At 46.0% G+C, this 19,004-nt stretch overlaps 1 protein-coding gene across 3 annotated transcripts in view; it reads left to right on the top strand.

Moving 5' to 3' along the window:
• GDPD2 (glycerophosphodiester phosphodiesterase domain containing 2) overlaps positions 1-19,004 on the top strand; it is a 389,876-nt gene that overhangs the window by 358,356 nt on the left and 12,516 nt on the right. For all 3 annotated transcript variants that reach the window (XM_086918307.1, XM_086918305.1, XM_086918304.1), the window contains exons 9-13: positions 3,166-3,248; positions 7,721-7,871; positions 9,283-9,504; positions 10,842-10,993; positions 12,909-13,056. In XM_086918307.1, the coding sequence (XP_086774433.1) occupies positions 3,166-3,248; positions 7,721-7,871; positions 9,283-9,504; positions 10,842-10,993; positions 12,909-13,056 (756 nt within the window). The remainder of the gene's footprint in view (positions 1-3,165; positions 3,249-7,720; positions 7,872-9,282; positions 9,505-10,841; positions 10,994-12,908; positions 13,057-19,004) is intronic.

Raw genomic sequence — 19,004 nt, 5'->3', positions numbered from 1 at the left:
AATGTCCAGGTATGGTGACAGAGGAAGGTGATTCCCTTATCCATTTTTCTCACAATAATGCGGGCGGAATAATGAACGATCTTCTATCAGATCTGGACCTCCAAATAGCAAACATTCCAGATCACAGAACTAGTTCACTAGAACCGACCTATATAGGAAGAGGTTTCAGCACCACGGTTGATTACATTATAATATCAGCTAGCCTACAACCCAGAGTAAACAGCTTTGAAGTCCTACCCAACATCCAAAGTGATCATGCTATTCTTAAAATGGAAATGACTTCAAATCATCAGCAATCTCTACCTGTGACGATAGCTAGTGCACTGACCCAGGATAATATAAACCTGGGCCAACTAAATGGGTACACAATAAAGTGGGGGAAGATAAATCCAGAGGAAATTACCAAAGAATTGATAAAATCGGTATACCCCCAAATTAAGAAATGTTTAGATACACCGATAGAAGATGAGGAACTCCTTAATAGCTTCGCTCAAATTATGGAAAAAATAAAGTCCCTACTCACAGCAAAACATAAAGCTGGACCACGCCGATTAAAAGGATGGTTTAATCAAGAATGTACCCAGGCTCATTCAAAACTCAAAGCAGCACTAAACAAAGATGAAAGGGATCCTCGTACCATATCCGCTCTGAGAAAGGAATATCTTACAATCAGAAAAAAGAGAAAAGCGGAACTAAAGCAAGCTTTATGGGACGAACTCCACACTAGTGCACAGGAAAAAAACAGCCAGGCCTTCTGGAGAACAGTAAGAACCCCTTTTTTGGCTGATGACACAAATCCAAAAATCGAAGTTGCTATAGACGAGTCAGAATGGGTATCAAACTTCTCAAAAATCTTCCAAAAACAATCGTCAGACCAAGAAACTGAAGACGAGAATTCAAAAGTTCCGCCCTACCCCATCCAAATAGACTTTGAAATCTCCGAGATCCTTCTGGCCCTGAACTCAAGCAAAAATGGAAAAGCACCAGGCCCGGACGGAGTCCCGGTTGACTTCTTCAAGTATAAAACAGATCTTTGGGCCCCGATCATTACCAGGGTGTGTACGGCAGCGGCAAAGAAAGGAATCCTGGAGTCCTAGACAAGGTCCGTGATGGTCCCGATATTCAAGAAGGGTAACCGCCAGGACCCCGCTTGCTACCGCCCAATATCTTTGCTGGACTCATTGGGAAAGTTAGCAGGTAGGGTGATCCTGGAGCGACTTCAGGACTGGGTGGAGGAGAGAGGCATATTGTCTGAACTACAATTTGGTTTCAGGGAGGGCTTTGGAACTGTGGAACAAGCCCTAAACCTTTCCGTGATCATTGGAAAACACATACACGCCAAGAAAGATAAACTCTATATGATTTACGTGGACTTGTCCGCCGCGTTTGACTGTGTTTCTCACACCAAATTATGGTCCCTCTTGGCCCAAATGGGGGTAGATCCGCCACTCCTGAATTTTCTAAGGGAAATGTACTCCAAGCCCTCTGCTAGAGTCCGCTTTGGCACAAAGGGAGAGCTGACAGCGTCCTTCAGAGTGGAGCGTGGAGTCAGACAAGGATGTGTCCTGGCGCCTTTCCTTTTCTCCCTCTACACCAACAACTTGGAGGTTGAGCTCTTGAAAGGCGCCCGGGACCTCCCACAGGCAAAACAACGCCCGATTCCCGCTCTACTCTATGCGGACGACGCTGTCCTCCTGGCACGGACTCCCTGTGAACCCCAAAAGACCCTTAAAAGGTATTCTCAGTTTATGGGCACCTTAGACCTTCACATAAACGTGAAAAAGACTTTTGTGATGACGGCAGGTGCTGGGAGAAAACATCTGAAAAACATTTCCCTCAACAATCAAAAAATAGACTCTGCAACTGAATACTGCTATTTGGGCATTACAATAGACAATAAATTGTCCTGGAAAATGGCAGTGGAAGCGAGGAAACACTGCTTTAAAAGAGCGTTAGCGGCATTGGTGACTTTTTCACAAAAACTGGGAAAACGACCGCCCGTGGAACTGTTAGCGATATATAGGGCCAAATGCCAATCAACAGCACTATATGGAGCAAGTTTATGGGGTCACACAGATGTCACTTCCTTGCAAATAGCAGAAAACAACTTTTTAAGGTTCCTTCTGATGGCCCCAAAGTGATCCTCAACTTATGCTTGCCACGCTGAACTAGGCGTCCCATATATTGAGGACCTGGCAAAAATACAACCATTACTTTTATGGCGCCGCATCTGGACCTCGGAAAAAAATGACCTTACCAAGATGATAGTGGCAGACGCTATGACATTAGACCACGCCCTAAAAATCAAATGGTTAGCCTATATCAGGAACTTTTTTATTGACCTTGGGGCAGAGCAATATTATTTAAATCCTGAAAAAATCAGAGAACTTACAAAGAAACAACTAAAAACATTAGCCCTGGGACATTTGGAAAACCTGAGATTACAATCTGAAGCAGGCAAGCCGTCCGTTCAACATGCGATAATGGTCCAATCTACTTTTACAATTCAGCCCTATCTAAATCTTAATATTGGTATTTTTGACCGTTATCTTTTGACAAGATTCAGACTAAACATGTTTCACAGACTGGTAGCTTTTCCAACAGCAAATGTTTGGGACCCGAATCCACCTTTATGCCCCTGCGATGAAAAGTCAATACAAACTACTTTACATACTGTCTTGTTTTGCACGTTTTATCATGAACATCGCAAAGTTTGGCTATTGACTTTGTTAAAATCCTGGGGTCTCAGGCAATGTCGCCCTGCCATGCTGTGTCTACAGCTTTTGGACACTGAAGCCACTTGCTATCATGTTCTCAATTTTCTGAAGTGTATACATAGACACAGAAAAAACCTTTAAAGTAATTTCCCTAAACAAATTTACGTTTTTGTAAGTCAGATGTGAAACTTACTTGTTATATGAAACCACCTTGCACTTTTTTTTATAACTGTTTTACTATGTATTATCATTGCTTTTATGGATTTCTAACTTTGAAACTCCGAATAAAGATTATTATTATTATTTACTGTCTGAAGTGAAGATAGAGCAATCATGGAACTTGCATTCAACAACGCTAATGTCTCCTCTGCCTATGTGCGTGGCTTGAAGGGACTGACCCTCCTAACGTGGGCCAGCAGTATCACTCACCATCCCTTTTCTTTTCTAGGTGGCACCAGAGAACACGATGATGTCATTTCAGAAGACCGTTGAGTGTGGAGCATCAGTGTTCGAAAGTGATGTCATGGTGAGGTAAGCAGCGAAATGGAGGACCGGATTGTGACTTCCAGACTATTGAACCTCCAACAGGGCGCCCATGAAACGCAATGTGTCCCCTTTCCATTTGGGTGAAGAAGATAGAACTTTCACCCTTTCTCGGCCCTTTACAGACTGTGTCCTTACATATTAGGCAGGCCTTTTACCTATACCGAAGACCCAGTCCAGACTCTCTCCTTCACTGAGTTACAAACTCAATCTTTTGTGCTTTTTTTTAATGAGGTTTGAGGTTTATCTTTGAGGCTGCAATTTTATCCTGAGGGTTGAGTTTAAGTGTGTTTAATGCGAATCCTTCTAGGCCTCCCCATAACGGAGGTTCTGTGGGGTCACTTCAGTGGGAAGGCCCAAGACCAGTCAAGACGACCATTCAGGCAGAGATCATGACAGAGCAAAGACAACCATGCTAAAAGGTCTGAGAAAACAAAGTGTTTTCAGCAAAACATTGACTTATCTTGTTGATTATATGGCAAGTAGGAGTGTGCTAGATTGTTTTCCTTCCACACATACTGTGAAATCCAGTTTTTACCGATGACCTAACATATTCAAATTGAAAATGCAAAAATAGACCTGCGCACTTTACTTTGTGGATGAAGAAAGTCTGGAAATATTTCCTCATTGTAAATATCAAGGGCACATTTGTACCACAAAATAAAGAATTATTCACTGTGGAGCCTTTTCTTGGGGGCAGGAGGGGGGGGGTTAGTTCATGGTTACCGGGTAGTGGTTTGCACCATGAATATCGAAGACAGAGTATCGTGGTATGAGAATATCGAGGAGACCATATCGAAACCAAAATATTGAAAGGTAAGTATAGATTTTCTATACCTAACTCCACATGCACGTACCTTGACGATATCTAGATTTGCAAGGTACGTAGACGTGGATTTAGGAATAGCAAATCTATGCTTCCTCTATTTGTATTCTCCTTTCAATATTTTGGTTCTCGAAATATCACAATATTCTGATATTGTGATATTTCTCTGTTCAATATTCAGTAGTACATTGCTGGGTATTGGCTTTTGTGTGGGCACTCATTTACCACTCGGTTCTTGAGGTCTTCGATATATTAATAATCCTTTTGCCCTCCAGTTGGATAATCAAGTCACTCCCTATCCTGGTGCAGTTTGAGGTTGTTGCCTCTTCCTGTAGGAAGTGGTAGGGATTAGAAACTATGTACAGAATGACACTGTAAATAGCACTCAAGAATATTAATTTGAGGCCAGTACTAGGAATTGGACTTTTATTAACTTGCAAGGAAAATAATCAGTAAAATGTATGATATAGATTGAAAACCAGGCGCTACTTGCACCTTCTGGACTAAGATACAACCTCAATCACTTTTAGTGTTTACAGGCTATGCTCTAGGTTTTATATAAAAATATTATTCTATGGTGCTGCGACGGGACAAACTCTAAGGACTTTGGGCTAACTGTAATGTTTATAATCAAAGACTCAGTTCAGTCAAAGTGCAATTTATCGTTTTATTTTTTAGTGGGGAGACGCTCCTCCGCCATAACGGAGGAACTGCTCCTTATCAGGAGTCCTAGATAGCAAAGGCAGAGACACCCTGGTACATCAGTGGTTTAAACATGATAGTCGCAAAAAGCATGTTGGCTTTGATTTGCTATTTACGCCAACTAATGCTTGAAATTGTGGATACCTCTGGCCACAATCAATTCTGGACAACAGTAACTTTTTAACATTTTTTAATTCTTTAATTCTTCGTGTAGAAAACCTAAATGATTTCCATCTCGTAGGAATGCATTTCAGACTTTATTTCCACACAGGACATCGGACTTAATTTGAACAAATCAAACGTATTAAATGAAATACTTGATACTTGTCGGTCGCAGTATGCCAGATATAAATATACTGCAAGGCCTTCCACCTACATCCATTGCATATGCATCTGACACTGTAATATGGAGAGGCTGAAACTCTTGCTTTGTGAATGCACCTGTCTCACACCGTGCTGTATTGTCATCTTTTCCTTTTTCTATAACCCGAAATTAATTAATACATTATTTATGAATAGAGTTGGCTCAGAAAGTGGTTTCTAGCCCACCTCTTACCTGGGCTTTAGATTTGGCAGTCAGATTCTCTTTTTGCATGGTTAGCCCCCAATTTTTGTCTGATGCGATTTCGAACTGAAAGTGCCCTGCTAACCAGTCCCCAGTCCAGATCTCTTTCCCAAAACACTGTAACAGGATTGGCACAACTTCAGCTACCCCTTTAAGTCCCTAGTAAGTGGTATCCCTGGTACCTAGGGTATGGGGACTGAAGAGGGTCCTCTGGGACTGCAGCATGTCTTGGTGCAGGAAAATCCGAACAGTCACCCATACACTGTATGAACTATAGGTAAGTCACCCCTACTGCAGGCCTTTAGCCATAAAGCAGGGTACACTATGTCCTATGTGTAGGCGTATCAGCATGAGCAGACATGCCCTCACAATGTCAAGTCCATTCTGTGATGTTGTAAGTGAACAGGGAAGCCATAAAGAGTACATGGGTTGGATACTTGTCACACAAGTTTTCTAGCTCCATGATGGCTTCACTGATTTCTAAGTATCTTGTCTTCATAAATCTTCACTGATGCTAATGTTGATTTATTAATGCATTCACGCAGGAGACCCTTTTAGAGGGCGCCCTGAAACCTAACCAAACACTAGTGGGTTCTCTGGCTGGTTTTCACCAGCCCGTAACCTTCAGACGTGTTTCTGATCTCATAGGAGACAGCCAAGCGCTCTCAGAGAACAGAAAGAATGCCTGCCCTGGGCGTGGGTGCTTCACACCTCCTCCAGGACAGGATGTCCTTTCCGGGTGGGAAGCTTGAAAGGCAATAACGCCTTTCAAATACAACCCAGGAACCCACAAATAGTGGGGGAGCCCTCTTTGCAGCTCTACTTTTGGTGGGAGGAATAGTGGGAAAATTAGTTAGATGAGGAGGAGGGTTCCCCCTCAGACTGTACCAGTGCTAGGGCGGAGCAGGCGAGGTGATTCCCTCTCCTGAAATTCCACCATCTTGAGATGGTGAGAAAACCTTTAATCAGGGCTGGAGTAATGACAGTGGCACAGCACAGGCCACCTCCGCCCCTGCTGTGCCCCCCGCTGCAGGGGCCCCCTCAGCACAGTAGTCTGGCCTGACAACTCCAGTTTAAATCACCAGCGGGATCTTCTCCATGTACCTTGCAGGGGGCCCCCCTCAAGTTTCATTGCACCACCGGGCAGTGACTATTCCCAGAGGAAGTAGTCCTTAGAGAGTGTAGACCTCCTAAAGATAAGTAGCCCATTGGCTGCTACCCGTCTCCCCTTGTTATTCCCCTAAATTCAGTATTAAGCTGACTCCCCGAGACCTTAACATCATATCAATCAAACCAAAGAAGAACAAGACAGAAGAATACCTACTTTGTGAGAACAGAAGCCCTGCTGCAGAAAGAAAAGGTGCCAAACACTGTCAGCTGCAAGAAGGATCCCTACGGTAAAACCTAAGAAGAAGAGTCCACACCGGACTCCCGAAGCACCAGATGCAAGCACCCATTGAGGGACGTCGAGACACCTGAGACCCACTTCCTGAGTGGCCCAGTTGTCCCGAGTCCGCCTCTCCAAGTTTTCTGCTCCAGACTATGAGGACCTCCAAGACACATGACCCCCTGTTTGCTCTGCACCCTGCCCTGCATAGACCAACCAGCCCTGCTCCCATGGTCCTCAGGCCCTTGCAACATCCTACTTCCAAGAGGACCCAACAGACTTACCTGTAAATGGGCCCCCCCTACATCTTTCTGCACTGGTTTCTAAGACCCTCCGCACTCTGCTCCAGCCCGATCCGGGATGCTCCCGAACTTCTCCAGTTGGGACTTTGGACTTGGTCTCGACATACACCTCAAACCAAAAGGTGACCTTCCTGAAAGTATTGCCTGATTTTATATATATTTTTCTTCCTTTCTCCCATTGTGCACTAAACTCATATATTTTCTGAAATTTGAAAAACTGTAACTCTAGAAGTACTAACCTTGGAATTATGTTCTTGGTCTTACAAAATACATAAAAATCGCCTTTATATTTATAAATTGGTCTTCGCTTTATTCCTGAGTGTGTGTCTCATTTATTGCCCTGGTTACTACAACAAATGCTTAGCATTACCCTCTGATAAGCCTAACTGCTCGCCCACACTACCACAAAAAGAGCATTCGAATTATCTACTTATACCTCTGTTTACCATTTGGGGATTCACTGCACGCTCTGCGCAGTGTACCTCATTTTAGTACACTACATAGAGAGCCAGCTTCCTACGGTGTTGGTTAAAAGCACTATCATCCACCCAACTTCCAGGAGTCCTTTGTAATGGCTGGTTTCTCCATGTGTCTCCTTGTTGCTGTTTCTCTTTTCCTGACCAATCCCGAGTCTCTCTACTCTAATGCATGCTTCTCTTCCTTCGGCATCTATTGCAGTATGGATGGCGTGCCCTTTATCATGCATGACGACAAACTGACCAGAACCACCAACGTGGCCCAGGTGTTCCCGGATCGCATGCAGGAGAACTGCAGCTGGTTCAGCTGGCCGGAGCTACAGCAGCTGAACGCGGGCGAGTGGTTTTTACAGGTAACACCTAGAACTCAAACCAGGTGTGGCGTAAATGCTGCCGCCCACAGGGTCCTACCACATCTTTCACTGCTTCCTGTTCACCTCTGTTCTGGAGCTCACCCTGGCACTGATGGATTTATCATGGAGGGTTCAAAGGCTTCAGGGAAGACATTCCTAGTAATGGTGTTGGAAGCCTGTGTGATGAAGTCACCATGCGTCAGTGTTTTTTCAATTCACTTACAAGATCCAAATAGAGAAAAATCTCTTTGAAACATAGCACCATCAATAACAGGGCGTTTATACAACCTGTGCAACCAGAGAGTGTTCGGCACAACTTCACATACAAAGTGTGATACACATAATTGGCGAGGAAGATTGCACCTCCTGGGTAGAGGAGATTGAAGGAACCAGAAGGGGTGGGGCTGAAAGAACAGTGTGAGCAGCTGAGGGAACATGGCCAGTGTGTGGAGCGTAGGGCACATGGCCAGTGAGTGGAGCGTAGGGCACATGGCCAGTGTGTGGAGCGTAGGGCACATGGCCAGTGTGTGGAGTGTAGGGCACATGGCCAGTGTGAAAAGCGTAGGGCACATGGCCAGTGTGTGGAGTGTAGGGCACATGGCCATTTTGTGGAGCGTAGGGCACATGGCCAGTGTGTGGAGCGTAGGGCACATGGCCAGTGTGTGGAGCGTAGGGCACATGGCCAGTGTGTGGAGCGTAGGGCACGTGGCCAGTGTGTGGAGCGTAGGGCACATGGGCAGTGTGTGGAGCGTAGGGCACATGGCCAGTGTGTGGAGCGTAGGGCACATGGTCAGTGTGTGGAGCGTAGGGCACATGGCTAGTGTGTGGAGCGTAGGGCACATGGATGGATGGAGTAAGGTGCTCAGGGAACACGAACAGTGTGAGTTTTTTGTGAAGCGTGGGTACCCATGGTTAGTGGAAGGAGCCTAGAGCACATGAATAGACAGTCGGAGGAGCTGAGGGAACATGGCTAGTGTGTAGAGCTTGGGTACACATGGGTAGTGTGGGAAGCATAGGGCACTTGGATCGACAATATGAGGAGCGAGTGCTGATGCAGAAGTCATCTTCGTTCAGCATCTTTTAACTAGTGGTAATTCACCTTTCTGGAGTCTGTTTTCACTTTTTCGAAGTACTTTGTGGAGCATTTTTATCTCTTCAGCACAGTATTTTATCTTGGGCTGCATTGCTCCCTCTTTCGGTCTTTTCACAGATCTTTCGACATTACCTAGAAATGAATCTCCAGATCGGAGCACAGTTTGCCACCAGGTGGCGCCAACACCTCCCCAGCCTAACACTGACTGTGTCTACTCCCTGTTTGCCTCCTACCCTGTGTGCCTCCTCCCCATACCCACCTCTTCCTCCCCATGTGTTCTCCTCCACTGTCTCTTTCCGCACCCCCATCTCTTCCTAGAGACCCCCATTCCCCAGTGGGAGCTCCCTCTCAACGATAAACCGAGACGAGGTACTGAAGCAGAAGGTCCCATCCCTGGAGGAACTGCTGCGCTCTGCTGATGCCCACAACATGAGTGTGATGTTTGACCTGAGACCGCCTCACGAGAGACATCCTTACAACCAGACGTACGTCAACGTCACTGTGGAGGCCATCCTCAACTCCAGCATTCGCCAGGATCTGGTGAGTGCTTCTGGTGGGCTGTGCTTTGATGCATTCTTTAATTTTCACAAGATACTGTCGGATCCAGATAGGGTCAGTGACGGAGAGGTCACCGCAAACCAGCATCTCACTGGACTAATGCCCATTTTTCCGTGCCTATGATACAGAAAATAAATTGGATTTGTATGTGGCTAGGCATCATCTCCTTGTGTTTGCTTTGTACTACCTATGTGGGAAGGGTATGTCCAGACGTGTGTCCCTTGCTCACTTTGCCACTGGATTCAGGCTAGCCTGGCTGATGACGGCTGATTACCCAGAAACCGGTCCCAGGATGCTTGTTTACGGTTCAGGGAAGACCCGACTTGGCAGTTTGGGCTGGACTGTTCCCATGAGGCATAGGGTTATGACTGATTTGCATATAGCTGGGTCTGAACTGAAGTGGCGAAGTGAGGTAAAGAATGATGATGGATTCAACCCAGATCTGTGACTGGGGGTGAGTGTTCGAAACGTTTCAGCACTCCATTCATCATCTTCTTGTTTTTGCTTTAGGCATATCGTACTGCACAAATCAATTCTTATGTGGATCAAATAGATATCTTCTGAGGATGTTTCATATGATTTAATTTAGAAGAAGCTCACTTCTGTGTGCTAAGTAGCTACGGCATTCTGCATCCTACCCAGAGGTTGCCCACCAAATTTCAACTGATCCTTCCCCCAACCCAATCCCCCCTCAAAAAGAGGCAATCGCTGTAACTGGTCAGACGTTGCCATTTTAAGGGATATAGATTGTGACATTTAATCGTGCCTGGTGGTTCATCTTGCTGCAGGAAACCAGGCCTCCTGGTTAGACCAGTACATTGGCCTGTGTCAGAATAGAGGTGCAATGGCGTGTAGAAACAATCCACACCCCCACTTCATGGAAGAGCTGTTTGAGAAGGGGGGACTACTCGACTTCAGTGAACTACGCATTGCAAAGAGCATTGACATCCCCCCGAAGATAAAGGCCAAGAGAGGTCATTTATTGGGTGATTCAGTTTCAAGACATTATTGCAGGTAGCAGTTATGTTTCTTTAGCCTGGAGTTCCTCATATAATGGAGGAAAAATGTTGCATGGTCATGATAGATTGAAGTCTGAGATTTCATCTGCAATCTGATGGCAAACCTTGCAATCTGCTCAGAGGTGGCGGCGATCTCAAAGTATGGAACCAGGTTGGTGTCCTCCCCTGCTGCAGGATCTGTGGTTCCTCAACCCGTTGAATGCGTGATGGTGGAATACAGTGAGAACAGACTTGTATCAAGTGGGCTTCCACCCTTGACTTTCTTTCACCATGGGACAATTTACACCTTGTTTTGTGCAGATCTTGTGGTTACCAGATGATTTCAGAGCAGAGGTGAAGCTCATGGCTCCAGGATTCCAGCAGATCTATGGCCGCCGGAGAAGCTGGAACGACACCGAGCCCCTGATGAAAGTCAATTTGTCCTTCAAGAACCTCACCACGGAGGAGATCCAGTGAGACCATAGGACATGGACTGGGTGGGATGAGTGCATGGGGGACGACTATCGTCATCAAAGTTTATTCACCTCTTCTAAATGTTCTTCTCTTATGAATTTTTTGTTCCTTTTCTGTATTTTGTTGTTTTTTGTACTTTTTTTCATTTCTGTTGTCTCCTGTGACCTGCTGATTCTCCTCCCCTGAAAACAATATTTTCCTCCTAACTCTCCTTACATGTTAAGTCTTTATTCACTGTCTCTGAAGTCTGGTTTCTCCTCTGTCTCTTTATGTATTGCCTCATATTGTTTATCTCTCAATTTTCTGCTTTCTCATTGTCTTTTACTGTTAACTTTTTCATATCTTCCTCCTCTTAGTTTTTTCCTCTGATATTTCTTCTCTTGTTTATCCTTATGCGCTTAGCTGGTTCTTCACCTCTGATTTCTTTCTTTATTTGTATCAGATCTTTCTTTTATTTTCCCCACATCCTTTATGTTTTTTCTTCTCTTCCTGAAATTATCATCCTCCTCTTCAAACCTCTTTCTTCTCTGTTCTCCTCCTGTGAGGCATTATTTTTTTCTTCTCTTTTGAGAAGTATCTTCCCCCCCTTCTCTGGACTCTTTCCTCTCCCCCTTCGATCTGAAGCTCTCTCTCCTTTCCTGTTTACCTCTTTCTTCTCTTCCTCTAAACTTGTCTTTTTTATCCTCTAATCCCTTTCTGTAGAATATAGTATCCTATCCTGTTACTTCTCCAAACGCATATTTTGCCTCTTGCTCCTCCTGAACTTCTTTCTACCATTTTCCAATCCCCTTCCCTCTTTTATTTCCTTCCTCGCCCACTGAGAATATGTTCTCACCCCTTGAGAGTCAATAGATTTTCTGTTCTGAGCTTGGTTTCCTCTTCTGAGCAATTTCTTTTTTTGCCCTCATCAGAATCTTTTCTCTTCTGAACACTCTCCTCTGAACATTAACCACCTTTCTGTTCTGAGCACTTTCTTCTTTTCCTCTGAGTGCTTGCCACTTTAATCTCTCCACAGCACTTTATTACCCCACTTCTCCTCCCTACAGCACTTTGTTGTCCTCTAAGCACTTTCTACTTCTCCCCTAAGTGCTTTCTTCTTCTCCTCTGAGAACATTCTTGTCTTTCTTTGAGCTAAGTCTTTTTTTTTCCTCTGAGGCTCCTTCTCATCTTTCTTCCCTTCTCTGAACTTTGTGTTCTTCTTCTGCAACCACTTCTCCTCATTGGATGACTTTCAGTACATTCTCTGAGCACGAACTCCCCCTTCTTTAAGCTTTTTTCTACACCTTTAATTCTTCTCCTCTTCTTTTTCTTTAGAGCTTTCTTCTCCTCCTCTGCACTTCTTTGACTTTTTTCTTTACTGTTCCGATGTTTTCCTTTGCCTTTTATTTCCTTTTTTCTTCTGTTTCCTCCTTTGTCTGTTTCCTTTCTTCCTACTGCTTGTGGTGAGGTGTCTCCCCAATCTTCAGTCTTAACATGCATACATACCAAGTTCTCCCCATGTTTTAGTTCACTTTCCGGTCAGATGATTCAGACTGGCCAGGGCCATCTGCCATCATGCAGTCTGCCCTCCATAACCTGTGACCCTTTCTACTCAAGGTTTTACATCTTGATACCATGTGGCAGACCACGGTCTGGAAGAGTCAGCCAGGACTCCTTAATACCCACCCTATCTGTACAACTGCAAGCCCAACAGAAGGTGCTTCTCAGGCCTTTTAATCTCTAGTCCACCTGTCACCCAACTTATGCCATGATTTGTAAACCTTGGACATTGTTACCTTGGCAACTGCACCCCCAGGCATGCTCCTCCCCCTGACAAGGCTACTACTAGCTGTGTTAAGCTCTTTACAAATAAGCAAATAAACAAGTCAACAATCCCTTTGCAGGCCCTGACCTAGACTTGTCTTGTTTTGACAGAGCCTATCGCCATGACAATGTTTCCGTGAACCTCTTTGTGGTGGACAAGCCTTGGCTCTTCTCCATTCTTTGGTGTGCTGGTGCGGACTCCATCACCACGAATGCCTGTCACATCCTGAAGGACATGGATAGACCCAGCTGGATTATCGTAAGTTTATTCCCTCCTAGATTGGGAAGAAGGTGGTATCCTCCTGTTCGCCAAACAAGTAACTCAACTGAGTCCTGTGCAGCAAGAAGATTTACAATGTTAAGTCACATGTTGGGGCCCGATTTAGATTTCAGCGGACGGGTTACTCCATCACAGTGGCGCCGGAGAGCCCATTTGCCGAAATATAAATCCCACAATATCCTAATGGATTTATATTTTAGCAGGTGGGATATCTGTCAACGTATTGAAGGAATGACTCGTCATCTAAAATCCAAATCAGGCGCTTAGCCTTTCCAGCTACCGCCTTTGAGAGCCTTCAATCATCAATAAGGGTACCAAGTAGAGAAAGTTGCCTCTGCACTCCCGGTAAATGCCCTGAGATGCACAGTGCTTAAGAAAGGTGATAGTTCCGCCCTTGACGCGTCTTCTATTATTGTTACTGAGATTTTTGACAGTTGTTTGCGCCTCCTTTTGCAGATGTTAACCCCATTCTGGCAGAAGTCGTCCCACTGTGCGTCAGTGGGTCTCCCAAAGGGTTTGCTCCAGGTTGTGCAATGCTCACCCTTCCAGAGGTTGTCATATTGCAGTGCCATACCCAGAGGATGCCTTTTAGGTAGGGGTATCAGTTCTTGGTGCCCCTAAACAGCTACGCACTTTATGGCAACAAATGCCCTTGTACGTCAATGCACTCTGTCATTTTCAATGGGGTTTGTGTGAAACCTATGGAGCGCCCTGACTTTTGTGGCGATGCAATCAGTTTTAACTTGTTGCTGTGCTGGTTAAAGGCCAAACAAAGGTGTAGAAAGGAGTGTGAATTCTGATTGGATAACTAGATCCAATTATTTTTTTAATCCCTTTATTAATTTTCATACAACTGAATGGAGAGCAGCCACCCTACCACAAACAAGCACAAGCTTGAGGCATAAAATGTACAGTGTTGCGGAATCTTCTATCTGAGTCACCAGTCTTACAGCGGAATGCCCGAGTGTGAGAACAAGCACCCTAGACATCTCCATCACATGGCACTGACTATAAATCCCACACTCTTTTTGGGCACCCTACCATACCCAACCCTCAGGATATGTCCTCCATGACCTGGTGCCAGGGCCCCCTCCCATACCCCAACCTCCGGATATGTCCCCCATGGCCTGGCGCCAGGGCCCCCTCCCATACACCACCGTCAGGATATGTCCCCCATGGCCTGGCGCCAGGCCACCCACACTTTATCAAATGTCTTTGGGCAGGCATGCGGCCTCAGTATACCATCTTTTTGAAACTCATGTACTGGTTTCATTTACCCTTCTAGTTCCTCTGCTCCGGGACCTCGCCACTGTCCCACAGCCTGAAGATGTCACACTTTGCCACCATGAAGGCCGTATTACAGAAGAGGAGGGGAGTCTCTGTCCAGGGACTGGTCGCCCATATGCCCAGGGCTTTCAGATGGGCGATCAATTAAATTGCGCAGTCCAGGATCTTCGAGAGACTCTTAACTATCTCCCTCCCAGTACTTTGGGATGCAAGGGTGTTCCCTAGTAGTGTGGAATAGCGTTCCCCCACATCTACAGCCTCTCAGATATCTGTGTGGGTCCACCCTACCCATATGGAACAGTGTTGATCAGGTAAAGTAGGCCCTATGGATGAGTTTCAGTTGTACCAATTGAAATAGGCCTGTACAGCCACCTCCCAAGGACACCTGCAGGCGGCCTCCCGAGGATCCCTTAGGCCTCCCCCCACCCCCCCCACCCCCAACCCCCCAATCTTCGTCTTCCATCCTGCCCAACTACTCCTCCCATTTACCCCGGAGGCGATCCAATGGGGGAACGTTATTCCGTAGTAGGGTTGAGTATTTTGTAGACACTGAATGATTAGTGATGGGGGGCCCCCATTAATCTGTACTCCAGGGGTGATTCCTCTGGGCGTCTGTATGCGGTCGAAGGAGGTGGAGCAGGTGCTGATAACGTAGATATTGCCCCATGATAATTCATAATGGTTGGCGCTCTGGGCATGGTGTCATCTCTTTCCCCGTCCATACGTCTCCCACAGTAGGTATTCCGATTGTGGCAGATTTAGCATTACCATCATTAGATCTAATTCTTCAGTGTCTTGGGCTCAGAACCTTTTAAAGAGAGCTCTGTAGAACAATAACGCAGTCCAAAAAAATCTATAGCTTACTGCACTTTGGAAGGAACCTGTGAACCAACAGATCTTCAACAAAAGAAGACTTTGGGCTTTGTCCACCAAGACCCAATGACAGAAAATCTACCTTTAGAATGTGGGACTCCAATAGAAACATTGATTGAGTCTATAGAAGAGGGGCTCCAATGGAAACATGACATTAATCTATAGAATGGGGGGCTACAATGGAAACATTGAATGAATCTATAGAATGGGGCTCCAATGGAAAATTTGATTTAATCTATAGCATGAGGTGCTCCAATGGAAACATTGATGAATGAATCTATAGAATGGGGGGCTCCAATGGAAACATTGAATGAATCTATAAAATGGGGATTCAATGGAAACATTGATGAATGAATCTATAGAATGGGGGCTCCAATAGAAACAACGAATGAATCTGTAGCATGGAGGGGCTCCAATGGAAACTGATGAATAATTCTATAGAATGGGGTCTTCAATTGAAACATTGATGAATTCACCTATAGAATGGGAGGCTCCACTGGAAACATTTATGAATGAATCTATAGAATGGGGGGGCTCCATGAATGAATCTATGGAATGGGGGTGCTCCAATGGAAATATTGATGAATTAATCTATATAATGAGGGGCTCCAATGGAAACATTGATCAATGAATCAATAGAATAGAGGGTTCCAATGGAAACTTTGAAATATTCTATAGCATGGAGGGGGTCCAATGGTAATATTGATGAATGAATCTATAGAATGTGGGGCTCCAATGGAAACATTGATCAATGAATCAATAGAATAGGGGTTCCAATGGAAACTTTGAAATATTCTATAGCATGGGGGGGAGGGGGGGGTCCAATGGAAATATTGATGAATTAATCTATAGAATGAGGGGCTCCAATGGAAATATTGATGAATGAATCTATAGAATGGGGGGGCTCCAATTGAAACATTGATGAACTAATCTATAGATGAGAAATATATAGTTAGTTACACCCTTCCTTAGAAGAAGTACTGTAAGGACACTGTAAAGTAAACCAAATAGTGTCAGTTTGAGTAACTTCGAAATCAGACCTTGCAGGATCATAGATATCCGGTTACTGATTCTCCTGTCTCCACACTCGGAAGACCACAGGCTTACAACCTTGCTGACAGCTGGACAGTGAGGGGTGACACAGAAATGTCTGGCATACAGGACCTGACCGAGCTCACTGTCTTGTGACGGCAGCAAAACACGTGCACAGCCTGGAAGTTTTTATCCCACATAAGGAATCACTCCGCAGCCTCCCTGTCTCTCTCCTGAGGCTCGCGCTGGTTGAGGCTTGGGCTACCCTGAGATTGACCGCCCGCACCCTCCCTTCTTCCACAGTGCAGCAATGCAAAGGTAGCAGCAACTGCAGCGGTGCATGTTCAAAACAAGCATGAGCCAGAACATGGCTACTGAAAGAGGACAGGAAGACTGGAGAATTAAACATAGAAGAAAGACTCCCTCTGGGGACTCATTGCACTGCTGCACCAATGACATGGCTGCATGCCCTGGCTACACTGTGAGTCACGGGAAAGAGTTACGATGATTCAATGCCTGATGATTGACACTTGCAGCAACCAACCGCTGGGGGTGGGCAGAGCTTTTGGCCTCCTTTTTAGGTCGAGGACCTAAAGGCTGCGCTTGCGCAGTCTGGGGTCGGAGAATTAATGTGCCTTAGTAGCGCTTTGGAGCCCGCCTCCCTGCCCTGTCTCTCCTCCATTGGCTGGCTTCCTAAACGGAGGCCAGCCATTGGAGGAGAGAGCCATCACTCCGATTTAGACCCGTCTCTTTCGGATTCGGGGGCGTACGTTTTGCTGTTCTTTAGCTCGTGACGTCCGTCACTCAGGACAGCAAAACACGCCCCCGAATCCGAAAATTTCCTAAGCTTTGTGGCCGCCATTGTTGCCCAGCTGGCGCCGAGTACGGTGATGCAGATCGCACATGCTCCGGCACAAACGGCGGATGGGGCTTCTGCCCAGTGCCTCGGAGCCCAGCTGCAGTCTTTTCCGCCCACACGCGATGCAAGGAGAAGTAAATTGCTCCTGCCACTTCCTTGCACACACGCTGTGCTGATTCAGAGGCTATTGGCCCCCTCCGCTTTTCCACCCACAAGCGGTGCAAGGAAAAGCACACAGCTCCTGCGTTTTTGGACCCCTGCTGGTGCCCGCTCCCGTGCTCTCCCCGCTGCTCCCCAGCGTGCAGACGCCATCCAAGATACGATCTCCGTCCACCGCAGTTTCCTCGGTTGACGACGAAAACTAGAGCCGCTTCCTCGTCTCTGGCACGGACACGGGCAGTCAGGTAAGTTTTCTTGTTAGTTTGATGATCGGAACGCCTACATTCTCTCTTAGAAAAGGCCAGACTAGTTGCAGTAACATTAGACTCGGTAATTGCGTTAACAAAACTGACAACAGTGCTATTCCCACACATGTAGCGTCAAACTGGGATTACCATGCGCAGTTTTCCACATTCGAAACAGCCCATTTATTTATTTATTTATTTATGGATCTTGTAGAGCGCACGGCTACCTCCATCGGAGGTGTCCCGGCGCTAAAAACTGTCAGTAGAGATAAAGAAGTATCTATCTAGGATGAGGAAAATAGCCAAGTTTTCAGGCGGCTGCGGAACAGTGTTTCAGATGAGGCAAATCTGAGGTCTAAAGGGAGGCAGTTCCAATGTTTCGCAGCCAGGACAGCGAAAGCTCTGCCGCCCATTCGTGTGCGGCGAAAGCGTGGCACAACCATAAGGCGTAGGCTGTTGGAACGTAGGTCTCTCACTGAATGGGATAATGTCAGTCTCTTTCTTAAGTATTCAGGACCGGTCCCGTTGAGAGCACGGAAAGCAAGAGTAAGTGTTTTGAACTTAATCCGAGAAGCTATAGGCAGCCAGTGGAGCTTTTTACGAAACATGGAGATCGAATGTCGGAAAGGGATATTGCCAATCAGTCTTGCTGCCGCGTTTTGAACTGCTTGCAGGCGTTCAATTTGATATAGAGGGGCCCTTGCATAAAGACTGTTGGCATAATCCAAATGGGACGTTATTAGCGCCTGGGTGACTGTTCGGCGCGCATCCATAGGCAAGAATGGAATGAGCGCTCCTTTCTGCAGGTTCTGGCTGTGGGATTCCGGATGACTGCTAAACCTTTAAAGGAGACATTAGTTAATGAAAAAGTTTATTTGCAGGGTTTTAACAGTGCCCAGTCTCTTGTTGTAATGAGTAAATTACGTATCAGAGGCTAGCTTTTCATCACCCGTACAAACTGTTGTTTTTCTCTCGCTTTGGTGTGTTATTTTGCGGTAATACCACATAAAATCAAGTCTGTGTAATTGTTTTGAAACCCCCTTCCTGCTGGTTTAACAAGACTTTCCTTTCTTCGACCTTTTCTACATAACTGGTATCCGCAGCCTTCGAATGTACCAGAGCGGTCTCCACCAGCACCAGTAACGCACGAATGAATGGGTTATTACCCCAATGAAGAGTTTCAGGGCAGGTAAGTGTCCCTCGGTGGAGCGGCCGGTGCTAGCCCCACAAACACACACACAGCTCCTGGGGCAAAACGGCAGCCCGATACACTCGTGCATCACCCCCTGCAGCCACCTCTACTCCCATGACACATTCAAGTCCCAGGCAGTCTCTGAACTCGTCGCACTCGCGCTCCCTAATCTCAGTGACAGATCGATGCCGTGAGCCCGGGGAGAGATGTAATGTGGCGATCAGTGACAAGTGCACCCCGAGGTGAGTCTCGCTGCGCGGTAATGGCTTGCCTCCTGCTG

Source organism: Lissotriton vulgaris, chromosome 4_1 (genome assembly GCF_964263255.1).
Source record: "Lissotriton vulgaris chromosome 4_1, aLisVul1.2, whole genome shotgun sequence".
Lineage (NCBI taxonomy): Eukaryota > Metazoa > Chordata > Amphibia > Caudata > Salamandridae > Lissotriton > Lissotriton vulgaris.
Note: the sequence above shows the minus strand (reverse complement) of the source record. Positions and strands in the feature narration are given on the sequence as shown.